Raw genomic sequence first — 14,372 nt, 5'->3', positions numbered from 1 at the left:
TATAAACGTGAAGTCTCCTGACTCAAGCTACAATAATCCTGATGACATCATCACAACACACACACACACACACAGCTCATATTTTCACAGGGTGGGTTCTCCTCCCCATGACGAGGAGCCTAAATTAAACACTGGGTGTAGGATCGGTGGAGTTTCCCTTTAAAATCCCCAAATTCCCAGAAAACAACACAGAGGCCGACGTCTGTTCTGTTGTTCTTCTCAGGAGGAGTAACAGTATATGTTGCTGCCCTTGAAGTGACACACAGGCTGCTGCATGTTTGTGTTTTTGCACCACCACCCTCCTGCCATCCAACAACACCGAGGCCTCCTTCAGGGACACCAAGGTATTTGTATTAACCTAAATGACTTTCTCTGCCGATGAAGGTCAAAGCAGCAGCAGCAGCACTAGTTCTTCTCTCGGTGCTGTCCGGCCGCCCGGCTGTGGCAGGTGGTCTGAGTGACAGTTTGCCCTGTTTGTCCATGTGGCCCTTGAGGTTGTTGGAGCTAAAAATAGACCACAGCTTTGAGGGCCCACACCATCATTGTCAGCAGGGGGACGACGTCACCACGCAGCAGCTGGGATGGACCGGTTTCCTCTGCCAGCACACAATGGTCTGTGTTATAAAGCTGAGCAGTCAGTAACACTAGACTAGACCAGCTGTTTCTATCTATCTGTCATTTTAATTCACAGTTTTAACCTATTTGCTCTTTGCTGACATTACTCTACATTTCATGCACCACTTCTAAAAAATAAAGTTAGGCCTATGTGTAATTGCTAACACAGTTTTATTAACTTGTTCAACCCATAATAGATCCATGGTTCAACCCTGTACTGTTTAGCAGCCCAGCTCCTTTGCACATTGCGCCACCGGCTGGTACATATAGGCATAACATTGCTGTGGTGTGTTCAAGTGCTGTCGAAAATATCACAAAAGCAAACCCAGTATGACATAATAGAAGTTAAAGGAAACAATCGATTCTCTGTGAAAATACTAGAAACATCTGCATGTTAATGGTTAATTCTTGCTACAGCAGCCCTACTTGTTTCTACAATAGTGGGATAACACAATGCACATTTTCTAGACCTAAAACCATTTTTGTAAAAATCACCAGTAGCAGAGGTCTACTCCATGAAATGTCTCTTTTATGTCCGCGTGGAGAAGAAAAGAGTGAAATTAAATGTAAAAACAATGCTTTTGATCTTTGAGTTGAATAAATAAAACCACGGACAATAGATAATAAAGTGGTAAACATTTTTGCAGTTTGTCTCATTTCTACTTAAGATGAAACATATGTAAATTACTTTATTATAGTTGATTAAAGAGCTTTTTCCACCAAATAAGCTGCGATTAAAAAAAAAAGAAAAGAAATCTCTCATAAGAAAATAATAATTTGTGCATGGTATGACTGAGCCCATGATCTGTTCGTCGTCTTTACATTCATATTGCCTCCTCCTACATATTTGATGCCCTGCTAGGACCATCCATTTTTATTTATTTATTCATGTATTATCTTTATTATTGTTAGATAATACATCATCAAAATAGAGGACCGTTTTAACAGCTGTTTATTCCGGTGACGTTCCCGTTTCCGATGGTCCCTGAACGTGTTATTTAACCATCACAGTGCCTACGTCATCAACACGGGACAGAATCGGGTGAAAGGTAATTTCAGTCAGACAGTCAAGCGGCTCAATGGACCAGAGCAGGTGAAGGTTCATGTCGGAGCAAGAAGAAAGATGAATATAAACAGATTGATCGTCCTTTCTAAAACTGCCCAACACGTCGGGAAGCGGCTGCTCGCCCGTAGCGTGAGGCATGCCGGGAGAGACGTGCAGCTTCTGCAGCAGCGGAGGTCCTTCAAGACCCAGAGCAGGAACCTCTTCTACGCCAAGGACCTGTTCCTCGGTCAGGTGAACAAGGTAAGACCAGTTTAAATGACGGTGTGTGATGATGGGGGAGACTTTGTTCTTCTTCCTCCTCCTCCTCCTGCTCGGTTTAAACCTGAATAAATCTGAGCTCACCTTGCCTCAAACATTAACTTCGACGTCACATACAGTAAGGGCCATTCAGGTAATAAATAAATGAAGTGGCTCTGGAGGTCAGGAGGAAAAAGAAACAGACCGGGGATGGTTTTAACAGCATCACTTTCACCAATAAGGCATAACATTAGAGTTATATGATCAACATCATGTGTACCCACTATGGCTGTGTCAATAGTGTGTAGGTTTTACAGCCAAAAACATTGTTTTTAAATCAGAAACTTTTGGACCAAGCCTAAATTTTGACTAGCATCGATACCGTGGAAGTGTGAGTAAGGTAACTTGTATCAGATGAAAGAGCAGGTTCTTAGGTAAAATATGAGTCATTTCATCAATGTTTATTTCAAACCACCATGTTGGTACAGCTTGTCAAACAATGGCGGGGTGGGGATGGTTGTATCACCTTTATCTTTGTTGTTTTATGATAGATAGATAGATAGATAGATAGATAGATAGATAGATAGATAGATAGATAGATAGATAGATACTACTGGCTGTAACCTTCACTGTATTTAATGACATTTGATGAAATATGTACTTTTAAAGTGCAGCCACAATAGTGATGCTTCATCAAATGATGTCATACTTTATTAGTCATATGAATCCGTCCAGTTCTGTTATTTGAAGACTTGAAACACATTTTGCTGGTTGTAAGTTAACCTAACAGCATCACTTTCACCAATAAGGGATAACATTAGAGTTATGTGATCAATATCATGTCTACCCACTATGGCTGTGTCAATAAGTGTCTAGGTTTTACAGCCAAAAACATTGTTTTTAGGTCAGAAACTTTTGGACCAAGCCTACATTTTGACTAGTATTGATACCGTTGAAGAGTGAGTAAGGTAACTTGTTTCAGATGAAAGAGCAGGTTCTTAGGTAAAATATGAGTCATTTCATCAATGTTTATTTCAAACCACTATGCTGGTACAGCTTGTCAAACTATGGTGGGGTGGGGATGGTTGAAACACCTTTTATCTTTGTTGTTTTAGTAGATAGATAGATATTTCTCACATGCAAAGCCAACAGCGAGGTTAAAAACGGTGCAGTGAAATGCAAGACCAAGCTCATAAATACCAGTATAATCAGAAGAATATAAACACTTACACATGCATATGTCAGTTATTATTTGCTAATAACTCTAAAAAGATGCCAGTGTTAAGCTATATAAGATATTTAGCTAACTATAGCTGGATGTAACCTTCACTTTATTCAGTGACATTTGATTAAATATACTTTTAAAGTGTATAAGAGCAATAATGTTAGTTATAGGGATCCGTCCACTTCTGTTATTTGAAGACTTGAACCACATTTTGCTGCTAATACTTTGATCTTTTATTTTAGTTGGATTTTATTTTTCTTGTAGAGTTTTTCCTTTGTAATGTTTTATTTTTACCTTACTATGTTTTTACTAAAGAAAATGATCTGAATTCTTCTTTTGCTGCTGTTTTCCCCTCCAGGCTGAGGTCTTCCCTTATCCAGAGGTCGGAAATGAAGAAGCGGAGGAGATCAGCCAGCTGGTTGCACCGGTGGAAAGATTCTTCACCGAGGATGGTGAGAGAAGTGTTGTGTGACAGATGCAGTTAATATGTAATAATAAGTATGATCCAATGGCTCCCTGTGATATGAATCGACAGTTACAGACTTCTCTTTGTTTTTCCAGTCGACTCAGCGAAGATTGACCATGAAGCCAAAATCCCCCCGGAGACTATGAATGGGTTGAAGGAGCTCGGGCTGTTTGGCATCATGATTCCTGAGGAGTACGGTGAGATGATTGTGAAACCTGTTGTAAAAGAATAACTAAGATCCTTTGAAGACCTCCTTAATAAATCAGGTTCAACCAGTAAAACCTGAACCTTGGTTGTTAGGAAACATATGTAGCCAGCTGACATCCAGTCAACACTTTATACTGAGGCCAAGACTGCAACTGATTTCCGATATTTTTAATGGCATTTGATCAAAAACTAAATTTGACCCGATGACCACACTGGATAAGAAGTGAAGGGATTAACAAAGTGCTATGGACTCGCTCTCAGGCCATAATGAATATGCACAGTTGTATGTACAGATGCTGTGTTTGCTCCTCCTGCCTCAGTATTTGTGTGATTTTGTTCATGTCCTGGGGGAAACAGGTTAATAAGTCAACATATTTAGTGAAAGTAGCAGCCAGTAGTATTCCTTCATCACTATTTACTGTGATTATTCCCTATTAATCTCTCGCCTTGGGGTCTATAGAGTGAGTTCTCACACTGTGACGCTGTGGAACATGTTTATTGAATAACAGATTGTAGGAAACTCCTGTGACGTCACCTGTGCCTGGATCATGAAGCAGTTCCCCAATACCGCACCACAGTTTGTCAAAGTGACACTGTTTTTTTTTTTTATTTGTTCATCTCAGGGGGTCTTGGATTGTCCAACACCATGTATGCACGACTGGCAGAGATCATCTCATTAGATGCCTCTATAGCTGTGACACTGGCTGCACATCAGGCCATTGGACTGAAGGTGAGAATAGTCATCGATCTGTTTGTCTGGCGTGTTATGATGACGACTACAGCACTTTATGTGACACCATGTGAGGTTTTTGAGACCATTCCTCGTGTGGTTCGCTAACAGCCGTTTGTTGTTTCAGGGGATTCTGATCGCAGGCAGCGAAGCCCAGAAGCAGAAGTATCTGCCCAAACTGGCATCTGGAGAACATATCGCAGCTTTCTGTCTGACCGAGCCTGGGAGGTAAATGAATACATAGACAAACACCATTTCATCCATTGCTGCACTGACTTTGCTGGATTCTGAGCCATGGGGAAAGCAAAAGAACTGTCTAAAGTCCAGAGAGAGAAGGTTGTTCAACTTAATAAAACATAAAAAGGGGTAAAATTTTGGTCAGACTCTCTGATGATCTTTTTTTTTAATGATTGTGTTATTTCTGGATGTCTCAACAGTTTAATTTGAATCCCTTTTAAAAAAATGAGAAATCTGTTTTGTCTGATCACTCATGTTTTCCTTAATGAATGGTACACAGTTACAAAATCCTCTAGGGTATGTAAACTCTCAAGCACAACTGTATATTTACAACTGTATTTGTGGTATACATGATAATTATTCACACACACCCAAAACTGGAGTTGTTGTCCAAAGTGCTTAAGTATTTGTAAATATTGACTTGAACAGGACGAACACTCTGCTTCAGGTCGTTGACAACCCAGGACCCTGTTCCCTTCATTCAGCCCCCTGCTGTTGTCTCACTCTGTCGGTCATTAGCTATATTCTGGTGTCCAAAACTGCATTTTCTTCAACAATGGAGGGTTTTAATGACAGCAGATCAGACGTGTCTGAAACCACTGGGGATGAGGAACCAGTATCTGTGACTTCTGATCAGATCAATTAATAGCAAAAGTACGAGATGACTGTTTAATGATTACTGAGGTCACTGAGAGGTTACAGAGAGCTGTGTGTGAGATAATACAGTGTGATAAATATGAAATGGGCAATGTGCATCATAGACTTTCCAGGCATGTATACATTTCATTATTGGCAACTTGTATTTTTGTGTGTTTTCCATTGATAATGACACATTCTGAGAAGCTTAGAAGCAATATAGTTATATTTATCTTCCCTCCTTAATCTTTCTATGAGCGTCAGGATAATTGTTTAGAAAAACACGCATTCTTTTAAGGGTTAGATGATAATTAAAGATACAAACTCTAGAGTGGCTTCAATGTTTTTTCTAAGCACTGTAATGACAAATAGCCGACACATGTTGACCACGCATCCTTTGACCAATCCATTTATAATACTTTAAGGGAAAAGATCCAGCCAATCAATGAGCCATTTCTATTGCCAGTGTAAAACTGTAAAGGCATCTATACCTTGTGTTTCAGCATGAGCTTCACTTGTTCACTCTGTTCGATCATTTCAGTGGCAGTGATGCAGCCTCCATTCAGACCCGTGCCACGCTGTCAGAGGACGGGAAACATTTCCTGATCAGCGGTTCTAAGGTGAGAAGACTCAGATGCTCTTAAGTCTGGACAAATTTAAATTCAAAATGAAAAAAAAAAAACCCTCTCCCTTTTTGTTTTGCACCCAAAAATTCCATGTCTTTAAATTCCAGATTTGGATTTCCAATGGAGCGACTGCAGATGTTATGACGGTGTTTGCCAGGACGGAGGTGACTGTAGACGGTGTCAAGAAGGATAAGATTTCTGCATTTATCGTGGAGAGGGCTTTTGGGGGCATAACCAGCGGCAAGCCGGAGGACAAGCTTGGCATCAGGGGCTCCAACAGTACGTCTCCCATGTGTTTGGATATTAGGATGCGTATTGGGAATAAATTACCTTTGTTGAGTTTGTTCCTTTATTTGTGTAGTTCTTAAAGCAGAAGTAAGTGATATATTTGTGTTAATATAAGTCTTAAATAGTTATATCTTCGACAGCAATCACTTACATAGAGTGTTTGGTCTGAAACACGGGTCTGTCAGTCAGCTGCTCTGCTCTGAGCCGAAGAGAAAACATTTCTCGTATCCTACAGTTTTTATCCAATGAGGAGAGAGAACGGCATGCAGGGCTGTGTGTGCAGCCAAGGGACGCCGTGAATGTGGCGACGTAGGGACGAGGACTGTTATGGTGCGTTCAAGGAAACTCGTATTTTTCCGACCGTGAAGTGGTACCAGTTCGATCTGGTACGAGTTCACCGGTCAGAAGTTACGAGTGGCCGTTATAGTGACTTTCACCGGTAAAACAGGTCGGAAAAACACGAGTGGGTTGCCTGGAACGCTACAAAGTCGTAAGTTGTGACTTGAAGCTGTAATTTACGATTTCAAAAGCCTGCCTGGAACGCAGCATTAGCGAAAACGACCGGATCACTTACTTCTGCTTTAAGGAAACTTTTTCACTTTTTCAGCCTGTGAAGTGTCGTTCGACAACGTCCCCGTGCCAGTAGAGAATGTGATCGGAGAAGTAGGTGGTGGCTTCAAGGTAGGCTCATACTGCCCTCCGTCTGTAAGTCACAGTGAGATGATGTGTGTGTGTGTGAGGTTGAGTCATTTTTTTCTCTTTGTGTTGGACAGATTGCCATGAACATCCTGAACTCAGGGAGGTTCAGTATGGGGAGTTCTGCAGCTGGGATGATAAAGAAACTAATCGGTAAAAACCAAATGCAGCAGTAGACGTAACTGAATAAGAGTGTGTGTGTGTGTGTGTGTGTGTGTGTACACAGTATGTGTGTGGGTTTTGACAACATCTTTGTCTGGCTGTAGAGCTGACTGCTGAGTACGCTGCAACCAGGAAACAGTTCAACAAAAGCCTCAGTGAATTCGGGATGATTCAGGTACAGTTGACTTTTCTCGCACAGGAATCTGAGTCATCTCCGCGGCTCCAGTGACTCATGTATGTGTTTGTGTGTGTGTGTGTTTGTCCTGTTACTGTAGGAGAAGTTTGCTTTGATGGCCCTGAATGTCTTTGTGATGGAGAGCATGGCGTACCTGACCGCGGGGATGATGGACAGGCCGGGGCTTCCTGACTGCTCCGTAGAGGCGGCCATGGTCAAGGTTAGTCAGATTTGTCTTTACACTCGGTTTATGTAAAACTGCTACAAGACAAAAGTTGTAATAATAACGTGCGTTCTCCGTCTCCTGCTCAGGTCTTCAGCTCAGAGGGAGGCTGGATTTGTGTCAGTGAAGCTCTTCAGATCCTCGGAGGTCTGGGTTATACAAAAAATTACCCGTACGAGCGTTACGTCAGGGACTGTCGCATCCTGCCCATCTTTGAGGTACTGATACTGATAATCACACAGCCTCTGTCGTCTATCTGGGAGCTTTTACGTCAGAAAGGTTTTTGCTGGATGAGAATTTGTACTTCCTATCCAGGATCCTTTCTGCAAGTGGCCATCAGGGGGCACATTTGACCTTTAAATCAAATCAACAAAAAGTTAATGGCTGATTTGTGAAATGTTAAATCTTAACATTTTTATTGAAGAGGAAACACTTGTGTCGCCTGCATCGCCATATGAATGCTATAATATTGTGAAATTGATGATATGCCATTCCTATATTTTGTTTTCTGTTCTCAGGGGACCAATGAAATCCTGCGGATGTACATTGCTCTCACTGGGATGCAGTACGCCGGCAAAGTGCTCACAGCGAAAGTGAAGTAAGAACATGAAAGCTGTAAAATACAAAGATATTTATATAATACTGACATCAATCAATCAATCAAAACTATGTTGTTCTTATTAACTCTGGACTATTCAGGCTCCTCTCTCATCGCTCTTGCATGACAGATTTGATTTGATTTCCTGTCACTGTGTCATGTGTATCCACTTCCCCGCCCCCTTAGAGACCAGCAGCAGATCTCACTCCATTCACTTCAATGGGAGAAGTGAACAAGATCAGATAGTGATTGTTTTGCCCCAAAGTCATAGGAATAAATATGGAATATATAAAAGCCACAGATCATTAGAACACTCTGAAACTGAAATGTTATTGTTCATTTTTGCACAACAATACTGTCGTTGTTGTTATTTTTATTCAATCAGATATATAAAAGAGCAGCCAAATCAGGCAGGACAATAAAACACAAGATGCAGCTTGGATTTATGTTTTCACATTAAGTGAAGTGTCACCTTTTGTTTTGTATTTCATCTTAACAATTAAATACTATAGAAAAACAGTATATGGCGAGATATAGACTGTGACTTTGGTGAGTGTGGTGCTTTGTTTAAAGCTACATTCAGATACATGGGCAGGAGTTGATAAAGACCAACTTCTTAGAAAAAGATGTTGTGACACTTTCTAGCTAAATAGTACAAATAATACAATAGTTTCAGCAGCTGGATGCCGACTGAGTGTGTCGCCTGGGTTAATGAGAGTTTTTAGGCGTCTCTCTAAAATGTACATTACAGATTGTGGGACCAAAACCACTGAAAGACTCATTAACTGTAGAGCTGAATTACTACACAGTTGGTTGATATTTTTCAGTAGGTTCATAAAGAAGATTTTATTTCATTTTCAGAGAAAACTAGATAATTTTATTTAGAATTACCCATGAGTACGTCTGACAGTGATACATTCCTGACCTCTCGTGTGTAATAAGTTTTCTAAAACGTCACAATAAGGTTGTTTAAATCATTAAAAATATTTTCTGTGCTCTGCCCCCCCCAGGGAGATGAAGAAAGGAAACATAGGGCTGGCTTTGGGGATGGTCGGCAAGAAACTGAAGAGCTCATTAGGAGCTTCAGTGGACTACGGCTTGACGGGAAAAGACGGCGTGGTGCATCCCAGCATGGCAGTAAGGACATAAATGTCACTCTCAAAGGACATTTAACATGTGTTTTCTAGAGGCTCATCAGTTTTCTGTTTACAGGACAGTGCAAAGAAGCTTGAGCAGAACATCAGCGTTTTTGGATCGACTGTGGAGAGCCTGCTCTACAGATATGGAAAGGTACCGTCTGATTTATTTTACATCCTGGAAAGAAAAAATAAAAAAAGGTTGTGGGATTTTCCTGCTCAAATGTTTCCTGTTCCTTTGGAAAAAAAATCGCATTTGCGTTTAAACATCTGAATGAAGGCATTGTTTTGTAATGTTGTTAGAGATCTGTTCATATCTCCCCAATCAGTGTTTCTGAGGTGTTCATCTGTTGGGCAGCTGCTCCTCTGTCTCCCCTCTTCTCGTCTCCGAGCCTCTGTGTGACTGTGCTTTTCTAATCATGTCTTTTCACAAACCTCTTGGAAACAGGTCAGCTTTCCAAATCCCACTTCCTGTATCAGTTCACTCTTATTCTGATCCAGCAGTGTCCTCAGTGGGCTCTCATCACTCAGCAGTTTTCATGAGCGGAAGAACATGAGCCTGAACTTTACAGTTCTCTCTGCTGAAACAATACATAAATTAGCCCTTTAAGTCTAATGGTCAACAATATGTGGAAGTGATGTCAGTTTTCCTATTGATTGTTGAGGAGACCTGGGGTAGGAATAAATGTAGGAAGAAAGAAGACGACAAAAAAGAGCCAGAATTCACTGATTCAGACGAATGTCCGTCTGAAGAGACACAACACGAGTATTTAAAGTCTGAAAACAGAACCAAGAGGAGGTGAAGACGTCTCTCACCATTTCAATGAAACAGCACAACAAACAAGCACTTCTATTGTGGGGTAAATAATAAATGAAATAAATGAAGACCAAAATTAAGTTTCAAGAAACTGTAATTTTGCTTTTATAACCAATCAGACTAATGTTAGCTGCTTGAAGTGGTTAGTGAAGGCCTCGTTGCGTGAGCTCTAATAAATGTGGGTTCAGATCCCATTTCACAGCCATATACTCTGAAGCTCCTCCCACAGAGAAGTTACGTTTGATCCTGTAAAGATATAAATCTACCAAAAGTACAAACTAGACCCCACAGGTTTTACATATTATACTGAGATATAATCTGAGTGTCACTCTGCTCTGTGTCAGTGTCTCTAAATACAGGAAGTAATTAATCACAGCTGTTTTCTAAGCAGCAGTGAGTCAGTGTTCATCCAGAGAAAGATGGACTCTTGGTCGCAGGTCGGCCAAGAACAAATCTTATTTCCGAGTACTTTTCCTTTTTCTCCGGGTTGAGCTTCATAGGAAAATTATTAAATTACCTGATGAAGTACAAAACTATACCCAGCCCCCCCCCGCCATCAGATCACAGACGCATACGTAGAAGAAACTTTAACTGTTGCTGAGGTTGGAAATGATGGATGATTACAGTGTCCTTGTTTTTATTCACTGATGTTGTCAGACGATCGTGGACGAACAGCTCATCCTGAAGAGAGTAGCAGATGTGCTGATCAACCTCTACGCCATGACAGCTGTCCTGTCCAGAGCCAGCCGCTCCATCAGCATCGGCCTCAGGAATCATGACCATGAGGTGTGTACACTACACACATACACTACACACACACTCAAATCCCATTCATTGGGGGTTGGTAGTTTCTCTGCAAAATGTGGGAGGTGCAGTCGTACTCCTCAGATCTACAACCTCTTTTCTACAAACAAAAAAAAAACACCACCTGTGGTTTAGCTAATTTTCATTTTAACGTGTATAATTAATAGTGTCATAACAGCTTGTAGCAGGTCATGTCACTAACATGTCACCTGCTAAGTAATGGTGTTGAATACCATTCTAACACATCTTAAAGGGGACATATTATGGAAATATCACTTTTTGAAGGCTCTTTAACATATATTTGGGTGTTTGTCTTGCCTTCCTTCGTCCAAAATGTGAGAATTGACAAAAGAATGTGTCATTTTCAGGCTCCTTCGGTTGAAATCCATGTGGTTTTACGAGCTGTTTCTTCAGTTTTTTTTCCAGTGATGTAACTAGGTTTCAAATTTGCATAATACCACCCCTATCTGGGACCGGTAGAAGGGGCGGGGCAAGCAGTGGTTAATTTGCATTTAAAGGGACAGGCACTGAAACCAGACGTTCTGCACAGGGCTGTTGTGAGAGGATGAAAAGAGCTGTGATGATGATCTTTGGGGTATTTTGGCCAAAGCATGTCACAGACATGTCTTTAAGACACCTGGGAACTATTTTAATTTGTGGAAAGGAGGCATAATATGTCTCCTTTAAAGGACAGTGAGAGGCAGAGGGAGAGTGTTTTTATCTCACAGGAGATGAACAATGACACAAAATAAGTTCAATAAATGTTGTTGTTCAATAACCAATTATGTCTTTTGAAGTTACAAGCATTGAATAATAATTGTCTGGGCCTGGCAATTAAAAGTGGTCATATTGTGTTGTTTTCATGTTAGTTACTATTGTATATGGAACAGAAAAACTGAGCAGAGGTGAGTGAGGAAAAAGCAACACAAATGTTGGTACAGCACTGCTAGATAACTGAATACCAATAAAAATAAATATTTTATATCACTTTCAGTACAATACATCAATACTTTGATGCACCTATAGATACTTTCTAGGTTGTTATAAAATCTTTCTTAATGGATCATTCACTGTTTATAAATGCTGCAAGTGTTAACAACGCAGCATCTGAACATGTGGTTTAACGATTAACTGCTGTTGTACTTCACTGCTATTGTGGTGATACACAACAGTTTGGTCCTTTCATTAGATTACAGTATAATTATCCAGAAATCAGGTTACTCAGTATACATATCGGTCATAACAACACACACATTGTTATGTAATTAGATAAGGTTGATTTAATTTAGAGTGGGAAGCTGTAGTCTGCTGAAAGCAATTATTACTGCTGCAGCATTTCAGGACATGTTGTCACCCAATTTTTTTTTTTTTCCATTCATGTTGTAAACATGTTAAATTAGGCCTTTTATCTGCTCCTCCTTTTGATTTATTCAAATAGGTCAGTTCAGTTATTCTTATTTTGTAAAAGCTGCATCTTTATTTTCATGGGGAAAGTTTTTATGTAGCATAAACACAGACTGTAGGACAGTTCTGTGTGTGTGTATAATCCGAAACAGGGACGCAAAGCGAAAGAGAAACATTCAAGACGGCACTGGATGTTTTGTTTAATCCACTTTTGCACCACTCGTGTTTGAGATGTGCAGCTGCCACAGTCAGAAATCATATCTAATTTGTATTCAATTCCAAAGATAGATGTTAATATCTGGGGATCAAAGTAACACGAGATCCAAACCAACAAGGCAAATACAGGCTGACGTCTTAAACTTCCATCTGCTTTGGTCGTGTTCTGTACCTGGTGAAGTGAATCTTTTCTATAAAACACGTGTTTCATTGATGAAAGCGCATGTCATGTCTCCAATTTAAGTGTTGTAGTCTTTTTGTGGATGAAAATAGAACCAACAAATGCTCACAATAGTCAGTCTTTGATCTCATGTAATTACACTTTGTGCATCTGCCTGCTGCACTGCATTTAGTTTTCTTGTCTGTTTACCAGTCGGCCTCATGCCTGCAGGTTTTGGTAACATGCCGATGTTGTTTCATTTCATTTCAAGGTGCTGCTAGCAAACACTTTCTGCGCCGAAGCTTTCTTTAAGAACAACTACATGATGACTCAGTTGCAAAAACGTAAGTACAACAAAAAATGGTAATTGAGAACAGCCCTGTGCTTTTTTTTTTTTTTTTTTTTTTTTACAGCATCTCAGTAGAAAAGACTTGCATGTGTTGCGGAATTTCCCCACCAAGCCCCACATACCAACACTCGAACCCCCCCCACTGTTTTTCACTGTCACACTGTGCGCACTTTTTGTTTTTTATAAACAACCTGTACACAAGTTATCCTGTGACATCCAGACGGACGAGAATGTTGTATTTATTTTATATTCACCTAATGAAAGCAGCTTGTTTTTAATCCCCATCTCAATCCGTTCCAGACTCCCCTGAGAACAACGATGCCAACATCAAGAAGATCGCCAGGGAGGTCCTGGAGAACAGAGCCTACATCTGCTCTCACCCTCTTGAAAGAACATACTGAGCTCTGCCAGTGACCAGAGCACCGTCTCCTGATGGGACAATGAGGACAGATTCATTGTCCCAGTGACTCACATCTGTATTAGTCCTGATTTTGTTTAAAATTATTTAAAAGATTAAATTAAGAGATTTGTGTTTAATAGTTACTGTCTCTTTTTAACCATGGCTTCAAACATAAAACCTCAGATGTAATGGTAGTTCTATGGTACTTGCTTTTTTATTAAATTCAATCCAAAGTGCTCTTTAACTTTAGTGCCGTGTAAGAAATTATTGCACTTGATGCGAGTTTAGCTTATTTGGTATGAAAGATACGGGGTGTAAAGTATTCCTGGAAGGCTGGATGGCTGATGAAGGAGTCTTCATGCACTCCTGAAAAGTGAAGATCCTCTTCTCCGTGTCTGTCGGACGCAGCGCAGTCCACTTGTACAGGAAGGAGTGCTGCTCACTAAACCCACTAGAGGAAATAACAGATTAAGATATTAAGACCGAAACTTACTCCTCTATTATCAAGCTTTTTTTTTTTTCAAATAAAAAGTTCTAACTTGAACTGACATGTAGTCCTTATTGTTAAGAGAGAAATGTCTGGGTATGGAGTTGTTCTTTCTGTGATCCACGCACACGCCTGGAGCCAGAATCGGAGTCTCTGCTTCGTTGTCATGCAGGTTCATCGCAGATGGTTTAGGCAAAGGCTGCAACACAAATACAAGCCAGTCCAGTAAGTATTTAGAGTAGATGCTATCAGCAACTGCAGCCAAGCATGTAGCAAACATTGTGAAAATGGACTGAAGAACAGCTGTATTTTACAGCTATATTTTTACAAAATCAAAAGACCAACTGACAATGTGAGAGGGGGATGGGTGCAGTGATGAACCAACAGAGACTTATACATTTTGGGCCTAATG

The 14,372-nt window shown here is 40.4% G+C and overlaps 1 protein-coding gene across 1 annotated transcript; it reads left to right on the top strand.

Moving 5' to 3' along the window:
• The first annotated feature begins 1,651 nt into the window (after positions 1 to 1,651).
• On the top strand, positions 1,652 to 13,970 carry acad9 (acyl-CoA dehydrogenase family, member 9). Its single transcript, XM_083971606.1, has 18 exons — positions 1,652 to 1,921; positions 3,502 to 3,595; positions 3,705 to 3,806; positions 4,440 to 4,546; positions 4,674 to 4,774; positions 5,961 to 6,039; positions 6,153 to 6,324; positions 6,941 to 7,014; positions 7,107 to 7,182; positions 7,296 to 7,366; positions 7,467 to 7,586; positions 7,679 to 7,807; positions 8,108 to 8,187; positions 9,198 to 9,324; positions 9,400 to 9,477; positions 10,798 to 10,926; positions 12,996 to 13,068; positions 13,374 to 13,970. Exons 1-18 carry the CDS (start codon positions 1,739 to 1,741, stop codon positions 13,472 to 13,474), a joined length of 1,896 nt encoding a protein of 631 aa, XP_083827732.1. The 5' UTR covers positions 1,652 to 1,738; the 3' UTR covers positions 13,475 to 13,970.
• Positions 13,971 to 14,372: the final 402 nt, after the last annotated feature.

This window comes from Trachurus trachurus, assembly GCF_905171665.1.
Source record: "Trachurus trachurus genome assembly, chromosome: 5".
In the NCBI taxonomy this organism is placed as follows: domain Eukaryota; kingdom Metazoa; phylum Chordata; class Actinopteri; order Carangiformes; family Carangidae; genus Trachurus; species Trachurus trachurus.
Note: the sequence above shows the minus strand (reverse complement) of the source record. Positions and strands in the feature narration are given on the sequence as shown.